Source organism: Ictalurus furcatus, chromosome 1 (assembly GCF_023375685.1).
Source record: "Ictalurus furcatus strain D&B chromosome 1, Billie_1.0, whole genome shotgun sequence".
NCBI classification, from domain to species: Eukaryota; Metazoa; Chordata; class Actinopteri; order Siluriformes; family Ictaluridae; genus Ictalurus; species Ictalurus furcatus.
In genome coordinates this window covers 30,938,221-30,954,503 of record NC_071255.1, presented here as the reverse complement: position 1 = coordinate 30,954,503, position 16,283 = coordinate 30,938,221, and the positions used below count along the sequence as shown (strand labels likewise).

The 16,283-nt window shown below is 38.4% G+C and overlaps 1 protein-coding gene across 2 annotated transcripts; it reads right to left on the bottom strand.

The window, feature by feature from the left end:
* dipk1c (divergent protein kinase domain 1C) lies at positions 1-13,735 on the bottom strand. 2 transcript variants are annotated; one of them, XM_053636032.1, is made up of 4 exons: positions 13,033-13,735; positions 3,179-3,901; positions 1,581-1,745; positions 1-558 (listed from the first exon to the last, which is right to left on the bottom strand). In XM_053636032.1, the coding sequence occupies exons 1-4, from the start codon at positions 13,243-13,245 to the stop codon at positions 295-297; spliced, it is 1,365 nt and encodes a 454-aa protein (XP_053492007.1). In that variant the 5' UTR covers positions 13,246-13,735; the 3' UTR covers positions 1-294. The 2 variants fall into 2 exon arrangements, with proteins under 2 accessions (XP_053492007.1, XP_053492013.1); XM_053636038.1 differs by lacking the exon at positions 13,033-13,735 and adding an exon at positions 5,159-6,387.
* Positions 13,736-16,283: the final 2,548 nt, after the last annotated feature.

Sequence of the window (16,283 nt, the reverse complement as noted above, 5' to 3'; positions counted from 1 at the left end):
TGATGACAAGAGCTTGTTTTATTTACGCGTTTGCAAATTTACATATGATTTTTCTATACAAAACTGTTATTTACAGTACATCCAGTATTTCATAAGAATATTTTTTTTTATCTCTAATGAACAAAATTGAAACTCTGCTATAATAGCATAGTTGTTTAAGTACTATTACATTTAAAACTCCACAGTGTGACTACAGTCGAGGGGGTAAACCAGCTATATGAAATTAACAATAAACTGTTGATGAACTCAATCCGAATATTTTATCACTACTAAGCACCATTTTCATGTGACCTCTCAGAAATTGAGTGCCGTATGGATGCGGCGTTTTGCGTGTGCTTGCTTTCGGCTCTGATGATTGGCCGAGTCCTCCTGGACGAGTTGCGTGAGGAGACCCTTAAGGTGCAACCTTATATTCCGGGCGCGCTCTGCGTCCTCTCCTCCCTCTGTCTCCGCACAATCCTGCACCGCCTGCTGGAGCTCCACCTGAAGGGGGCGCCCCGCTTTATCCCCCAGCAGCGTGGGAGAGAACCACGAGCGGAAGATCTTCTCACAGATCACCTGTACAGAGAGAAAGAGAGAGAAAGAGCTGACGAAGAGTTGACCATCAGCGAGGCCAAATGGAAGGCTGCAAGATAATAGGAAACAGCCATTATGAGCGTGACCTGCTGGTCTTATTTCATGGCCCTGATTACAATCATCGGTCATATTCTTATTTCATGTGGTTTGAAGGGGACAGGAGCAGGAGATATGCTCATCTGCTTGACCTGGCATCCTGGACGACACAAAGCCCCTATTGTTCTGAGTGGCAGGAAGGACAATAGGATGACAGAGGTCATCTGGTGGTGTGATAAGTGATCAGTGATGGAGAGATGGGCTCTGTCTGAGGCATGGAGCTGGACTTGGTTTCATTTCCCTCACTCGTCTGTTAGCTGGTCTCCTTAAAAGGGAGCTTGCACTGACAACAGGTGATGATTTTGATTTTATCGTGAAAAGATGAAAGCGAAGATGTGATAAAGCTAAAATCATATAGTTTTATTAAAATGTAGTATCTCTTTTTAAATGTTTATTTACACGCATGACTGTAAATAAACAGCCACTCTACTGAGGCACTTTATAAAATCTTGTATTATTATTACCGTCATTGTTTTGCTTAGTTTTCGCCTTGCTTTCAGATACAATTTGAAATCGTCTTTGTTTCTCCTGACCACAAAGGTTTCTGTTTTTCAACACCGAGGCTGCTAACCTCAGCGATGTTTATAACACATAATGACGGTAGGCTCCAGTCCGTTTCTTTTCAGTGTTATCACAAACTTAACATTCCGCACATTGTTCACGGTAATGCTTGAGGTTGAGGAATAGCTTTCCCCCCTGACCATTGTTACAACAGTCTTTTTCTGTGAAACTGCCTACCATTTTGCACATGTCTGAAAATATTAGAATTATCAAAATGCCTGACTAACAAATGAGTGTTAAATTAATTAGCAATAAACTGTAATGCTATAATAGTCTATGTTTTGAAGAAATAAATACATACTAAATAGTAACTCACAATTTTCAAGATATTAATTCATTACACTTACCTGAAGGTTGCTGTTTTTGCGTTTTGATCCACACTTGTTTCTCTTTGTGTCACATTTAGAGATGCAGTCGAAGAAATTGCAGTCATGGTCGTTGGTGCAGTTTTGCTCAAGAATGTCCTGCATTTTGGGCTCAAAAAAGGTCATGTCCACATCTATAGCTGCCACCTGCCGAACACATTTAACAAATTTAGTACTGACCAAAAATTCTGTTTGTTTATTTATTTATTTATTTATTTATTTGTACATTCGTTTTCAGTGAACACTTCATCCTGGTTAGTCTTACGAGAGATCCGGAGCATATCCCTGGAAAGCTGGGTATAAAGCGGACATACACCCTGTACGGGATGCCAGTCCATCACAGGACAAATGTTGGGCAATACTTAAAATGTACAGAATAATAATATAAACCCTGAACTGTATATTGAAATACGTTAAATCCAAATACACCAGTGCTAAAGGAATTTATATTGATGTATTTACGGAGTTCAGTTGTGTAAAATGGCCCAATACTGGTGAGTCCACTGTGCAGAACTGTGTTTACTTTGTTACCGTGTAGAACTCAAACTATATTTAATAAATTTAGCCCGTAACACATGTTCTGTTTAAACCTAACCTTCTGAGAACCTGCAGTTTTGGCAGCAAACACTACCATAAATATAACACACGTCGCTGACTGAGCTCAAGTGTCGAGTGACATTATGACCGCCACAATCTGGAGTTTTCCAAAAGAAAGTGCTGTAATGTTTCTCAGTCATGAATAAAATATGATTCAAAACGTTTGGCTTTGGCTTTAAAACCTATTTGGCTTTAAGAGTTTTAATCCTGATCTTACCCAAAGGTCCTATGCAAATGTTTACACAAGTCAGTCTTCTGCAGCTAATTTGATTGATGGATTTGTTTTGTTTAAAAAAAAAAAAAAAAGAAAGAAAAAAAATGACAGCTGTATAATACAGAAAGAAAGAAATTAAAGAAAGAGAATTTTATTCATCTAATTTGATGAAATCTTTATCTTATTACTGGTACTGTGTTGTTTTAACTGAAGTTTTAGCTACTGAGGGTCCTTACTTGCTCTTAAGTCCTAAACCTTTGGATAAACAGGATTAAGCCTGACAGTAAAGTTCCCCATTACACGAAAATCCTATTTGGTTTTTAAAAGACCTATTTGGCAGTCATGTGTATAATTGGTAAGTGCTAAAATGAAAAACATTTATCAACCTATCAAAAAATGTACAATTATTCTTCCTATGAGGGGAAAACAAATGCACAGACTAAACTGGCTTGTTAATCTTTGGCAAAGCACGCCTCAGTGTGTTTACTATAAATGAATGTGCTCCCACTTTTTTTTGTTGTAAATTAGAGTGATTTAGTGGATCCATTTGTTGAGACGGCAGCTGAGACCGTGGGTGAATCTAAATTCCGTGACCTTCCCTTGTTCGTATAAGGTTTTTATTGTTTCCTCAGAGTATCATGCTTGCCTTAGGCACAGCTTACTGACAGTTTTACCCAGCTTTCCCAACCATGTCTCCTGTTTTGTTTTGTTTTACCTGTTTAATGAATGAAATCTAGAGATACTCCTGTACATCACAGGAAATACCCACCGTCAGGTCCTTCCTGATGGCAAAGTTTTCCGGTTTGATATCACAAAGGTGCAAGTGATGAGAAAAGTCATTCTCAAAGTGGTCCACCATGTCCAAGAAGCTCAGGGCAACTCGAGGCACCATGTCTATCTCAGTCAGTGTTTGTCCTTCTTCACTTTTTGGGCTCTGAGAGAACTCCTCCAGCGAGAAGATATTCTGGTCCCATGCGTGGCCAGCAGCAAGATATTCCACTGCGTAAAAATGGCCGCAGGAGCCCAGGACCTTGGCCACGTGGTCCGTCAGGTCCTGCATTACACGAAGAAAGGCGTATTCCTCCTGTTGGAGCAGAGCCCAGAGCGAGGCCAGCTCAGCCCGCGAATACGACTGGGACCTTTTTTTTAGTTTCTGGCCCCAAAGCCTTGGTAGCGTCAAGTTACTCCCAGTCTCCAGACCCAACAAGTTCTTAATCTGCAAAGCTGCATAAAACACCACATCCAGAGGTGACAGCTCCTCCTCAGCCCCGACATCATCTGCTGTGTCCTGGTACTCCAGCAGAGCCAAAGCCTCATAGGAGGAGAAATTCTCGAGCTTGGACTTGAGGACGACGGGCACGCCTCGCCAGCTGGCCGCCATGACCTTCTTTCCATTCTCGTAGTAGAGGCAGCGCTTGTATTCCACATGGCCGCCCACGCAAAGGTCTTCACATAGGTCACCTGTTAACACACCTTGCTGGTATTCCTCACACTGCAACACAGAGCAGAAGACATTCACGTCATGTTATAATGCATTCGTATGGCATTCGTAATAAATATTTCTGAAAATGCATTATAAGTAGTGTTCGTAATACATTATAAAAAAAGCAATTCTAAAGAAACCCAGCCCTACTTTGTATAGTGCACTGAAACATATTTTATATGACTTATACCATAGATTTTACCAGGGAATCTTCCAAAAAGTATAGTGTGTTATAAACACTGCTTATAATGCAGATTGTTAACAATTTATAAATGCATTATAACATGATAGTAATGTGTTTATAGTTCAGTAGTTCATGAATTACGAATGTATTCACGTTATATTATAATACGTTTTCATAAATAATTAGTACAATGTGAATATTGTCTAATGAATGCATTATATAATGTCTTAAATGTACTACATAGAAAGTGTTATGTATATGTATGTATATATATATATATATATATATATATATATATATATATATATATATTATATCAAAACTCATAAGGTGATATTAGTGTTTTTTTATGTTGTTATGTTACTTTGTCTTATAACAGAGAAGAATCCTTATATAACACTATAGCTGAGACTATATATATATATATATATATATATATATATATAATATATTATTTTGTTCTGATGATACATTTTTATTATTTTGTTTTTACTAACAGGGCATTAATGAAGCTTTGAGACATCCTATATGAAGGATACAGAGGTATTTCCTCCTTTTTTTAAAACTGTATTTTGTGTATTTAATTTATATAAGAACATTAGATTATATTGAATTATTCTTTAACTACAATTAAAGCACCATTCTGGTACAAAATTCCCATATCTAATAAGCCCATATGCTGGCCAAATGAATATAAATGAAATCAATGCTTGATCGAGCATGTCTCACATATTCTTAAATGTGCTGCTACTACAAACAAACTAATACTAAAAAAGTCACAATAACACAATCTTGAATTAGGTCTAACAGATAAATTGTTCTTCTTCATGTATAGGCAAAGTCATATAGTATTGTACCAAAAAAAAAAAAATCTCTTAAGTCACCTCATATGTTTTGACATAAGTCATTCATAATCATTTAGCATTCATTCATTCATCTTCAGTAAGTGCTTTAATCCTGGTCATGGTCACACCAGATCCGGAGCCTATCATGAAATGGGAATAAACCGTGGCTGGGAAATGCACACACACATTCACACACATTCACATCTAGGGGCAATTTATCTCTGACTGTCAACCTACCTGTACGTTTTGGAGGGTAGGAGGAAACCAGAGAACCCAGAGGAAACCAACATGGACATGTAAAACTGTGCACAGAGAGTAACCCGAGCTCAGGATCGAACCGGGGAGGCAGGAACACATAGGAATGTATGTTACAAAAGCTCAGTGTAGGAAAACTTTAAATAAAGTATTACCAAACATACTATATATGGAATTTTATAAAGAATATGCGGAAGAGTGGATTATCGCTACCCCTGAAGTGGATTATTCTATAACTGCACTGTCTGGAGTGTGTTATTCCACTTATACCACAGTGATTTGCCAGCGTTTGCAATGTTTAATTTATTAATGAATGACACATCGCACATTTAAAAAAAATTATAGTTTGATTTAATGTTGTGAAACTTCCAAGAGACAAGTTAATTCCTGTTCTCACTTTTTTATAGCTTCGATAAAGAGTTGTTCCCTCACCAGCCTCTCTCTCTCTCGCTCTCTCGCTCTCTCTCTCTCAGCCTGTCACTTTACCAAGAAACTGGAAAACATAAACTCCTCTGTACTGAAGATTTTCCAGAGCTGGGAAACTTTAACTGCTACAAAGTGCTTACAACAGAGACTTCTTCCATAAACGTTAAATAAATGTCTCCTAACAAAAACATCACCACATCAACGATTACACGTTTAACTTTGCTAAACAACAGCACATTTTTTAAATCCGCCAATTTAATCTGGTTATTATGAGTCTTGGTTTATATTGAGCATCCATCGTACAAGTCCGTGTGTATGAGCTTTTAGGATAGAAACAATAACGTGTTAGAATGAGCACATTATTACTGACTTGTCGTCCGTGCTACAGCCGGAACTACTATCCGAGTCGTGCGGTTATACACAAATAATACACACCTTCTGACCAATCAGATTCGAGCATTCGGGTTCAGGCTGTGGTATAATTTTATACAGAACATTCTGACGTTTGTGCTTTACAGTCAACAGAAGAATTTAATTGAATCGTGAAGCATCATAAAGAAGATTGCGTTAAGAACGTTCTGCTGTAACGGACATGCTGATGTCGATGTTTAAAACCAAAAACCATGTTTTCAAAAAAAGTGTATTATTGATGCTTTACAATTAAGAGAACATTCCAGTGTAGTCCAATTGAATATTCGGAAAAAGAACAATGTAATGTCTATGCTTTACAAATAACAGAACATTGCAAAGCTGTTGGTTTGCATTTTTACTCTGTGAGTGCATCAATACAATGTTTGAGTTTATATATATATATATATATATATATATATATATATAATATATAATGGAGTTGGTGAATGGTACCCTTGACATTTCTGTGCCTGTGAGGGCTCTAGGATAATTCTCTCTACATAAGAAATTTGCACAGATGATTGCATCTCCTCATATCTAGTGATATTATCGCTCTTTCTTAGAATAGGTAAGTCAAGGTAAAAGTGTTGCTATGGAAACAGAGAAAGTGAGGTCTTAGAAAACACAAACTGAAGAAATGACCTCAGAAGTGTTTTCTTTGCTTTTGTGTGTTTGTTTAACAGTGTGTACGATCGCTGTGAACCCTTTTAATCTTTTCACTACTAAGAAACAATGCAAGGAAAAGGTCCCCCCCCCCCCCCCCAGAACCATCAGTAATTACTTCTTTATATTTACAGCTTATTAATTTATTCCGGAGCTATTTCTCCGAGTGAAGTGAAATTAAATGGCTTCAGGTTGTTGTGTTTGCTCAGAGTTTTGGACAGATGAGTAGAATCAAGTGCAGGAATTTGGACAGATTTATATTTAGAGAAGCATCTAATGAGTTCTGTGTGATTGTGAGATCTTTACCGCTGAAATTGAAATCCACATGCAATTTTATTTCATATTGATCAGCATGCAGTACACGACACACTTTCTATGCACCGCTGCACTTTTTATGAAACACAGCCGTGTTTTAAACCCAGTGCTGTCACTGCTAATATACTCTTGATTTCATCTTACCTAAACTGAATATATACATTTACTGAACTATAGGGTCGGTGCATATGTTGCAAACCCAGCTCAATAATCCGACAGACAGCATTACGCAGCTCATTATGCAAAATGTGTAACCGCTTTGCACTCGTGTCATCCACATCTCAACCCAGGCCTCCTCTGCTTAAATATTCACATTCACACACCCACATGTCTCTTAGGACTGGAAAGCGAGGCATGATTAGTGTTTCACAAAGATTAGCTGCAAATCCTCCGCTGCCACATTCCAAAGTAAACAGCTGTCATCTCGAGTCAGCCAAGGGTTGATCCGGTCAGCTAATGGTCCTGATAGCATTGACATTAGCACATTAGTGATATTAATATCTTTTCCTAATCACCATCCATCAAAATGGTTTATTATGTGTCTCTTACTTTATCACCCGAGCTTCAATATGTCTTGATATATGTCCTATTTGGAGTGATTGTTTTGTTTGGGTAGGACTCCAGCTCAACTATGTGTTAAAGAAGATTGATATTTCGTCCTGCTTTAAATTGCTCAATCGCCTTGCGTGCAACTTTGAGACGTTTAAAAGAAAACGAAAAAAACTTACATGCACTATTCTCTGATTTTAAACTAAGGTAATAAATCGTTATAATTTGTGTGTCCTGCTTGTTAAACTTAACAGGCAAAATTTGCTGTGTAAAAACCTCGGTTTATTTGTGTAAGCAGTGTTATTGTCGCTGCGGTCACTGATTTACGAAGCTTTTAGTCCAGTCCGGACTGGATTTCTGCCAATTACCACACATCCGTTTGAATTCCCGAGATTTCTTAACCTTGCATCATATTGGTCAGCAGCTGTTTTTAGCTTCTGTGTCTGCATGTAAACTTTCCCACCATGCGGTTGGATAATGTCCAACTATACCCTTGTCTTCAATGTTCTATTTATGTTGGGTTTTTATGTACAGTGTATATAACACATAGTATTGATGCTGGCTTTGGTTTAAAATCACTGATCGGACTTTTTGCTTTTTGAGCATTATTCCGAAGCATACCCCAAAAGATCGTGCCTCTAATTAAAAGGTAACAAGGTTGTCGTACTAGACGTATGGACAGACTGGTAAGCCAATCAAACGGGCTGTCTAGTGCATGTTTCCTGACACAGACCATGTAGGGTCCGAGCACTGAACAAATAACAGATCCAGTTAAAAAAAAAGAAAAAGAAAAAAACAGAAAAGTCGAATGATTTCCACAGCTGAAACCTGTTTTTATACAGCCAAACATAATTAACTTAGAGACATTTGAACAACAATTAGTTCTGCTGCGGTCACAGAGAACTGCTAAAGCATTCAACATCCCCCAAATGTGGATATCTATTACAATGGACACGATTGTCAAATATATTTGCATTGGCTTGATGTTGTCTTACTCTGAAAAACAAACCCAGTACTAATTTAAAACATACCCTGACCTTGGTGTTTTTGCTAAAGCAGTGTGTTTTAGGTTACTCTTTATAATCTGCTTTAATAACAGAAGACATCTCATTAGGATATACGTAAATGCACTAAAATATCTCTGTATGCAATAATAGCTGATTTATAGCATCTGTCTGGAGGTCAATTATTCCTCAGCATTCAATTTTATCACACTAAACTAATATTTTTTGGTCATTTTGTATTCACTTAAGTCACAAATGTAAAAGATTTGTGGATTTGACACTTGTTATAACCATAGCAACAACAGGGGCAGTTGTTTTTGTTATGTTTTTAAACTTTGTATGAACTTGGCATGTAATTATAAAAAAAACATTCAAAGAATGGGCTTTTTAAAAATAGTACTCATAAAACCTCTCGGCTTCGGCATGCCGTGTATATGTGTGTGTGTGTGTGTCTGTGTGTGTGACCTCACTATGGCAGCATTCCCAATACTAAACAACTAAAAACATACATCTACAGAAGAGCCTCATTTTCCCTTTCCATTTTCCCTTTCGGTGTGACTATATAAACAAACTTTATATAGTCACACCGTTATATAGAATTATATAATAGTGTAAAAATCTTCACTTTTTCATTTCCACTGAATACAAGAGAAGGACTGTCCTGTAGTGTTTTTTTATCAGAAATACAAGAAGTGGAAAATTTGATTTGAATTGAAGAATAATTATTCATGAATGATTTTTACAGGCTTAATCTATCCGAGGATCTAGCAGAGGTTTAGATTTGTTTTTAAGACTGTAGTCCTAGATATATAACTTAGTTGTATATTTATATTAGTATCGAATTTATAGTTCAGCAATTGTGTGCACATAAATCCAGTGTATAAATTATGCATCATAGAGTCAGGTTGTACAAAAGGCCACAAAAACAAAAAACATTCTCATTTGTCACTGTTTATCCGTCTTTATTTAGCACAAAATAATATATAATGTGTATATACATATATATATTATACCCAAATCAATTATACATGATCCCATTCATGAGTATCTTTTTTTGTGTGTGTCCTCATTAACCGTCTGGGCTTTATCACCGTGTTGGAGTGTACATAGGAAGAGCAGTGAGGCCCTGCGGCAGAAAAGCATTAACGGCACAGTCAGAGACTCTGCTGGCTCTTTCATTAACGCTTGCTGAGAATCGACCTGTAGCTCAGGTGACAGGTGCGACTACTGATTAAAAAAAGACTTGTGTTTAAACAATTACTGAAATGTGCTCAGCCTCATCCGCTACCACTTTATTTGGTTTATTCTTGTTTATTGAGTTGTTTATTGAAGCAGGCTGATTAGAATCTTGTTTCAGTTAATAAATGAGGACGATATTGCCTTTACACGTCTCTGTGTTCGCCATTTAGTAAATTAACTCAAAAATAAAAGGGAACTTAGCAAAGGATGTCCTTTTGACCCGAGCCGTCTCTTCTCAGTGAATAAACAATATTTCTTTGTCTTTTTTCTTTCTTTCTTTCTTTTAAACAGCAAAATAAGGAAAAGCATTCAAAATGATGTGAAATGTGAAAACTTGTCTTGAAGATGAAGAGGTCTCCTGTTATTTAAAGCAGTTAATTTAAAAAATAAAATAAAAAAAGCGAGAGAGAGAGAGAGAAATATTAAATGCAGGTCAGAGAATGTTTTAAATGAGTATCTCTTTTATGTTGCAGTTTAAAGACATCATCAAGCCAAAGAAAGTGTGTGGGTGAAGAGTAAATATATAAATTAGAATTGAATTTTTTTCTTATAGAGGAATCCAGACACTCGTTAAGCACTGGAACACTTGAATGGAACGAAATGTGAGATCATGTAAAAAAAAAATTAAATAAATAAAAAAAACTTAACTTACTTGTGATGTATATATTTGCAATAAACTATGCCAAAAGTAAAAATGTAAATAAATAAAAAATTTTATATATATATATATATATATATATATATATATATATATATATATATATATATATATATATATATATATAAAATAAAGGTTTTCATTTGACCCATCCTTGAATATTTGGCAAATGTGTGCAGTGTAATAAATTCTAACATTTGGGGAAAAAGTTAAATGCTCAAGTGTTCCTCAAATGTCTGCCAGCTAATTACTAAAGTACTAAAGACAGATTTAAATGATTTAAGCATAACTAAAGATAAATGTTTACAATGTTTAATTAAAATGCTTTAAACAAATATTTTAAGCGAGTCTCACTTTTAAAGTCAAAATTAAGCCCCCCCAAATTTTCCCCCCAAAACACAAGTGACGTCGTTCAGTTTTTAATGATCTGATAAGAGGGACGTGTTGTCCCAACAAACACATTTTATTTATGACTCAGACGCGATGTTTCCAACAGGCATGTTACGTGCTGAAACAAGCTGGGCTCAGCTTGTGTCTCGCACTGGCCCCTCTCAGCACGTCTTTGCGTCGCAAGATCTGCTTGATTTCCCCTCGGTGAACCATAGCAATATTTTGACAATGCCTTTATTGTGTGTCACATACCACATCGCTTTTTTCCCTTTCTATCACAGATGTGGTCTTTAGAACTTTTCCGGTCGGATCAAGTTGTGTATTATTTTTTAAAAAAGACATTAATTTTTTTTGTTTTGCTTCTTTAAAACCTGCTACCTTTGAGCAGGTGTAGGAGATGGACCGGACTGTATACTGAAGGTTAAAACCTGTGCTGCAAATTCTACTTATAACGCATTTTTAAATGCTTGTGGTTCTGTATAGCATTTAACATACAGCATAGGTGTCTATGGAAAATTTAGCTTTATCATAATTACACACACACACATTCACTTCACAAGTTATTGCTGCTGGTTTTACATCGTTTTCTATATCTCATATCTATTATAATTCTTAAATTCCAGCACACATGGTTTCAGCTAAACCGAATACAGTGTTACGAATCATAAATTAGCCCATGGAGTACCCTTTAACGCCCCTCCGGACTGATAGATAGTTGCCGCTCAGTTTCTACACCCCGTCTTTAATTAGAAGAGTTTGGCATGGTGCAGAATTCCTTGGCTGGCTCCTACTGAGCCGTGGAGACATTTTGCCCTCGGGTGAATTGGATGTGGGACAGCGCTGTCTAAATGATGCCATTTTCAAAACACACTTAGGAAAGAATGTGTCTTGAATCCGCTTACCACAGTGTTTGATTTAAGTCCTATTAAACTCCAGACTCTCATTTGGTCCACATAGCAGGTGAATAAAACTGCAATTAAAAATCGGGAGCATATTTATACTTTTTGTTGAAGTCTGTCGTACCGTTTATTCCTGAACGCCAGCTACTGTTCATTTATAATATAATTATAATTGTGTGATATATTTTACATTTATTCATTTAGCAGATGCTTTTATCCGAAGTGACGTACAAATGAAGAAATACAGGTAAAGCAATATATCAAGCGGAGAACAATACAAGTAGTGCTACCATACAAGATCTTTGATTGAGTTGTAGAAGAAGCAAAGTGTGCAGAGTCGAGGTGTAAGTGCCAGAGTAAAGTTTTTTTGTTTGTTTGTTTAGGGATTAGTCACATGTTGACAGAAGAGGTGGGTCTTTATCATTTTAATCATGTAATAGCTTGAGTATCTCCATGTAACAGTAGATGTAAATGTGTACATCAAACCTACAATATCTACTTAAAACTGTTTCCAAACTCTGGTTGAACATTTTTACTTCTCTGCTACACTGAACCTGATGGTTTGTTGATTTTACTGCACCTCTTAAATCTAATTTCTCGGTGGAAACTCAATCCTAAATTTCCTTCGTTATGCTCCGTGTCACTGTCTTTAAGAATTTGGAGGCGGACGGCAAAAAAAAATAATAATCAAAAGTGGCATCATCGGTCACTCGACACGGATTAATTCGGCAGTTCAGAGAAAGCTTTAAGAGTCCTGTTGATGTTAAGTAACACTACCAAATCCCTTACTGAAGCTTGGAGCTAATATAACCCATGAATCACAGGCTGACAGATTAAGCCTTTGCAATGCCATGTTTATTATTCATTTGAACATTTATCAGGTTTACTGACTGTGACGCTCAAATGAAAATAAATCTATCAATCACAGACAGTCCACACTGCTGTTAGTTTGCCTGCTTTATATTGCTGATGTTTTAGACCCGGTGAATAAGTGTGACAGGCTGCTGAAACGGTTATATAAAGTGACTGCTGCATGCTGGATCATAAATTATCTGCAGCGTTTAACGCCCCCACTGTAATCGATCTACGTTGTTTTAAACAAACACATAGTTCTGCTAGTCGTGCCTAAATATGTGCACTCGAGTCACGCACTACGTTAGACAGGTCGCTTTGTTTATGCGTATGACTCTCATCTATCAAAGGCAAAAGTTTACACTACGCCTACATGGTGACTTGAAACTTTGTGACCTCACTGTTGAATGAAAACTCGACAGGTGATACCAAGCTGCCACTGTGACCTACCAGTCTTTGGAGAATCCTCCTGCTCTTATCATCTGTGCAGAAGTCGGAAAACATGGTCGTGTGCACGAAGAGCAGGCCGTTGAGAAAGAGCCATGAGGCAAGCCAGAGCAGGATGAAGAGAACAGCACTCTTGCGCCGCACTCTCGCCCTGAGCCACCGCAGCCCGAGACCTCCACGGCCCAAACCCGCGGCCCGGCACACGGCCCGGAACATCGGCCACACGCTGTACCCTTTTCAGCTCCCTGTGTGCTTTAGCGCTCCTCCTGCGGGCATCTGTGGTGGTCTCGGTAGTTTGTTGTAGGCTTGGAGTCCTGCTGGTGCTCCTCCTGCAGGAGGTCTGAGTGTGTGTGTTCTCCTCTGCTCCTCTTCTCCGCTCGGCGGTTCTCCATGCTGCCCTGGAGACCTTCTCAAATCTAGCTCCTCAGCTTCTTTTCCACTGGTTTGGGATTGAATGAGACTGGCAGTGCCATGATAAGCTCCTTTTTTTAAAAGTGTTCCTTTCTCACTATTTCACATTTCTCCTTCATACCCACAACCTCTCTCTCTCTCTCTATCTCTCTCTCTCTCTCTGTTTCTTTCACCGCTCTCACTGTTTCTCTGTCTCACGCTCTCCCTCCTCTGGCTTTCAATTCATTCTCTCTCTCTTAGCCTCTTTCAATCTCACGCTCTTACTATACTCCACCTTTTTTTCTTTCTCTCACTCACTCTCTCTCTCTCTCTCTCTCTCTCTTCATTTCTCAGATGCCCTCCCCTTTCTTGAGGACTTGCCTCCTTTGGGTTGCTTTCTTCCTGTTTCCACGGCAGCCAGGCCTTCTCAGCAGGCACACTGACTCTGAGCTGTTGTTTTCAGTGCCTTCTGCCAAACTCCTTCCTATGCCATGCGTACAACACTCTGTTCCACAGAGCAGTGAATGCAGCACTGTTTAATCAACTGCTCAGCTTGCACACTCTCGACCACTTCACGGCTTCTAACCAGGTTATGGATCTCAAGCACAACAGATTTACAGCTACGGTTCTTCGCTGCAGCTGCAGTAATGTTTGTCATTGTTTATTCAAGTTGCTGAATATTTGATTCAGAAAGCATTTCTCCGCAGTGATGAAGCAAAACTTGAGATTTGATTCGCAGGGACTGGATGAAGGAAGGCGCTTGTGTTTTTTTTTCTTCTTTGATGAGCCGAGCCCCCAAGTGCCTCAGTGTGACTGTTGTTATCTTTTGTGTTGAAGAGACAGCAAGTGCTCAGAATTCTTAATCACTCATTCATAATAGAGGAGGAAGCCCAGCCATACAGTACACCAGCTAATATCCATCCTTGTTTTCTATTAAAATGCTTCACATTATGATAATTACCACTTTTTCCTGTGTGCTCTGTGGCACTCTATTCTCCTAACTCATTAATCCATCCTGCAGATCAGAGATCCTTTTGAGATCTCCTCTGCCTTATACCTTTTCAACACCTCGCACACACACACGCACGCACACACGCACACACACACACACGTAGTCAAACTCCAATGGTCAGGGTGTATGCTACAACGTTTAACTTCATAGAATGCAACACAAATGACTAACCTATATTCACTCATGTTGAAATGTAGCTTTTGTGATCACACTTGCTTCATTTTGAATGAAGTAATAAGTCCACTGGCATTTTCACACATTTCTGTTTGCTCTTCTCACACTAGAAAAACATTCCTACTCTAAGAGGATGAGTTATCCAGACTTTGGCACCCCTCAGAGGAGAACATCAGTGTTTACACCAATTCTTTTTTTTTTTATTTACGTATGTAGCACATTTACCAGAAAATCATTAAGCCTGAAGATCGTAAAGAAAAAAAAAAAAAAACATCCTCCTCTGGTTGACACTGAAAAGTGGAAGGGTAGAAGAATGTAAATGAGATTAACAGATGCTCTCAGGGAGCACAGTGGCTTAGTGGTTAGCGCATTCGCTTCACACCGGTGGAGGTTTCCTCCGGGTACTCCAGTTTCCTCCCCCAGTCCAAAGACATGCATGGTAGGCTGATTGGCATGTCCAAAGTGTCTGTAGTGTATGAATGGGTGTGTGAATGTGTATGTGATTCTGCCCTGTGATGGATTGGCACCCCATCCAGGGTGTACCCCGCCTTGTGCCCCATGCTCCCTGGGATAGACTCCAGGTTCCCCGCGACCCTGTAGGATAAGCGGTATAGAAAATAAATGGATGGATTAACAGACGCTCTCGTGTCCAATGAAGTAAAGTTCTGAGATAAGACAAGGACTGATATTAGGATTCTATCACGAAGCTGTTTTGAAAAATGCTTTTTTTTTATCTCAAACTCTTGTGATAAAGTTCCCAAGTTACTTCAACTCCTCTGATGCTAAATGAGTCATGATAATAAATGGGCCTGAGTATAGACCCTTAACCACTGAACTGCTACTGCTACTAGCTAATATCAATGATAATGGACACATCTGGATTTTATTATGAATAAATTATGTTCACAGAAATCATGAATCCCTTATGCAGGTACAGGATGTTTACGGTTTCTTTTTATTTTAGCTTTAATAGGTGGAGTGGCTACTCTAAATTGTCTCTAGGTGTATATACATGTGTGTTTGTGTCACGTTCAGAGTGTATTACTGTCTTGTGCATAGGGTTTCCAGGTTAGGCTCCAGACCTACCTGCACTGTGTCAAAGATAAAGCTCTTACTGAAGATGAATAAATATAAGGACCAGCCCATACAGGATTTCACAGGATTTCGCGGCCAAAAATACTCGATTTTGATGTGGCTTTTTGTGTGTGTGTGTGGGGGTTTGTTTTTTTCTTTTCAGAAAACTATTTTATATATACTATAAAACTGGCAAAATTGCACTTTCACAAAATTGTTTTGCACAGGCTTTAGCAGTGATGTTTGTTGGTAAACAACAATGCTTGTTGAGGCAGCTGTGACTCAGGTGGTAGAGCGGGTTGTCCACTAATCGTAGGGTTGGTGGTTCGATTCCCGGCCCACATGACTCCACATGCCGAAGTGTCCTTAGGCAAGACACTGAACCCCAAGTTGCTCCCGATGGCAAGTTAGTGTCTTGCATGGCAGCTCTGCTACCATTGGTGTGTGTGTGTGAATGGGTGAATGAGAGCGCTATATAAGTGCAGACCGTTTACATTTACCAAATGAGACTTTTTCGCTGTACTCATGTTCGACGCATGTGAATCGAAGAGAGCTTTGGCTGAATGCGCGTTATGACGATGTCACATGACGCGTCTTGGCCCAA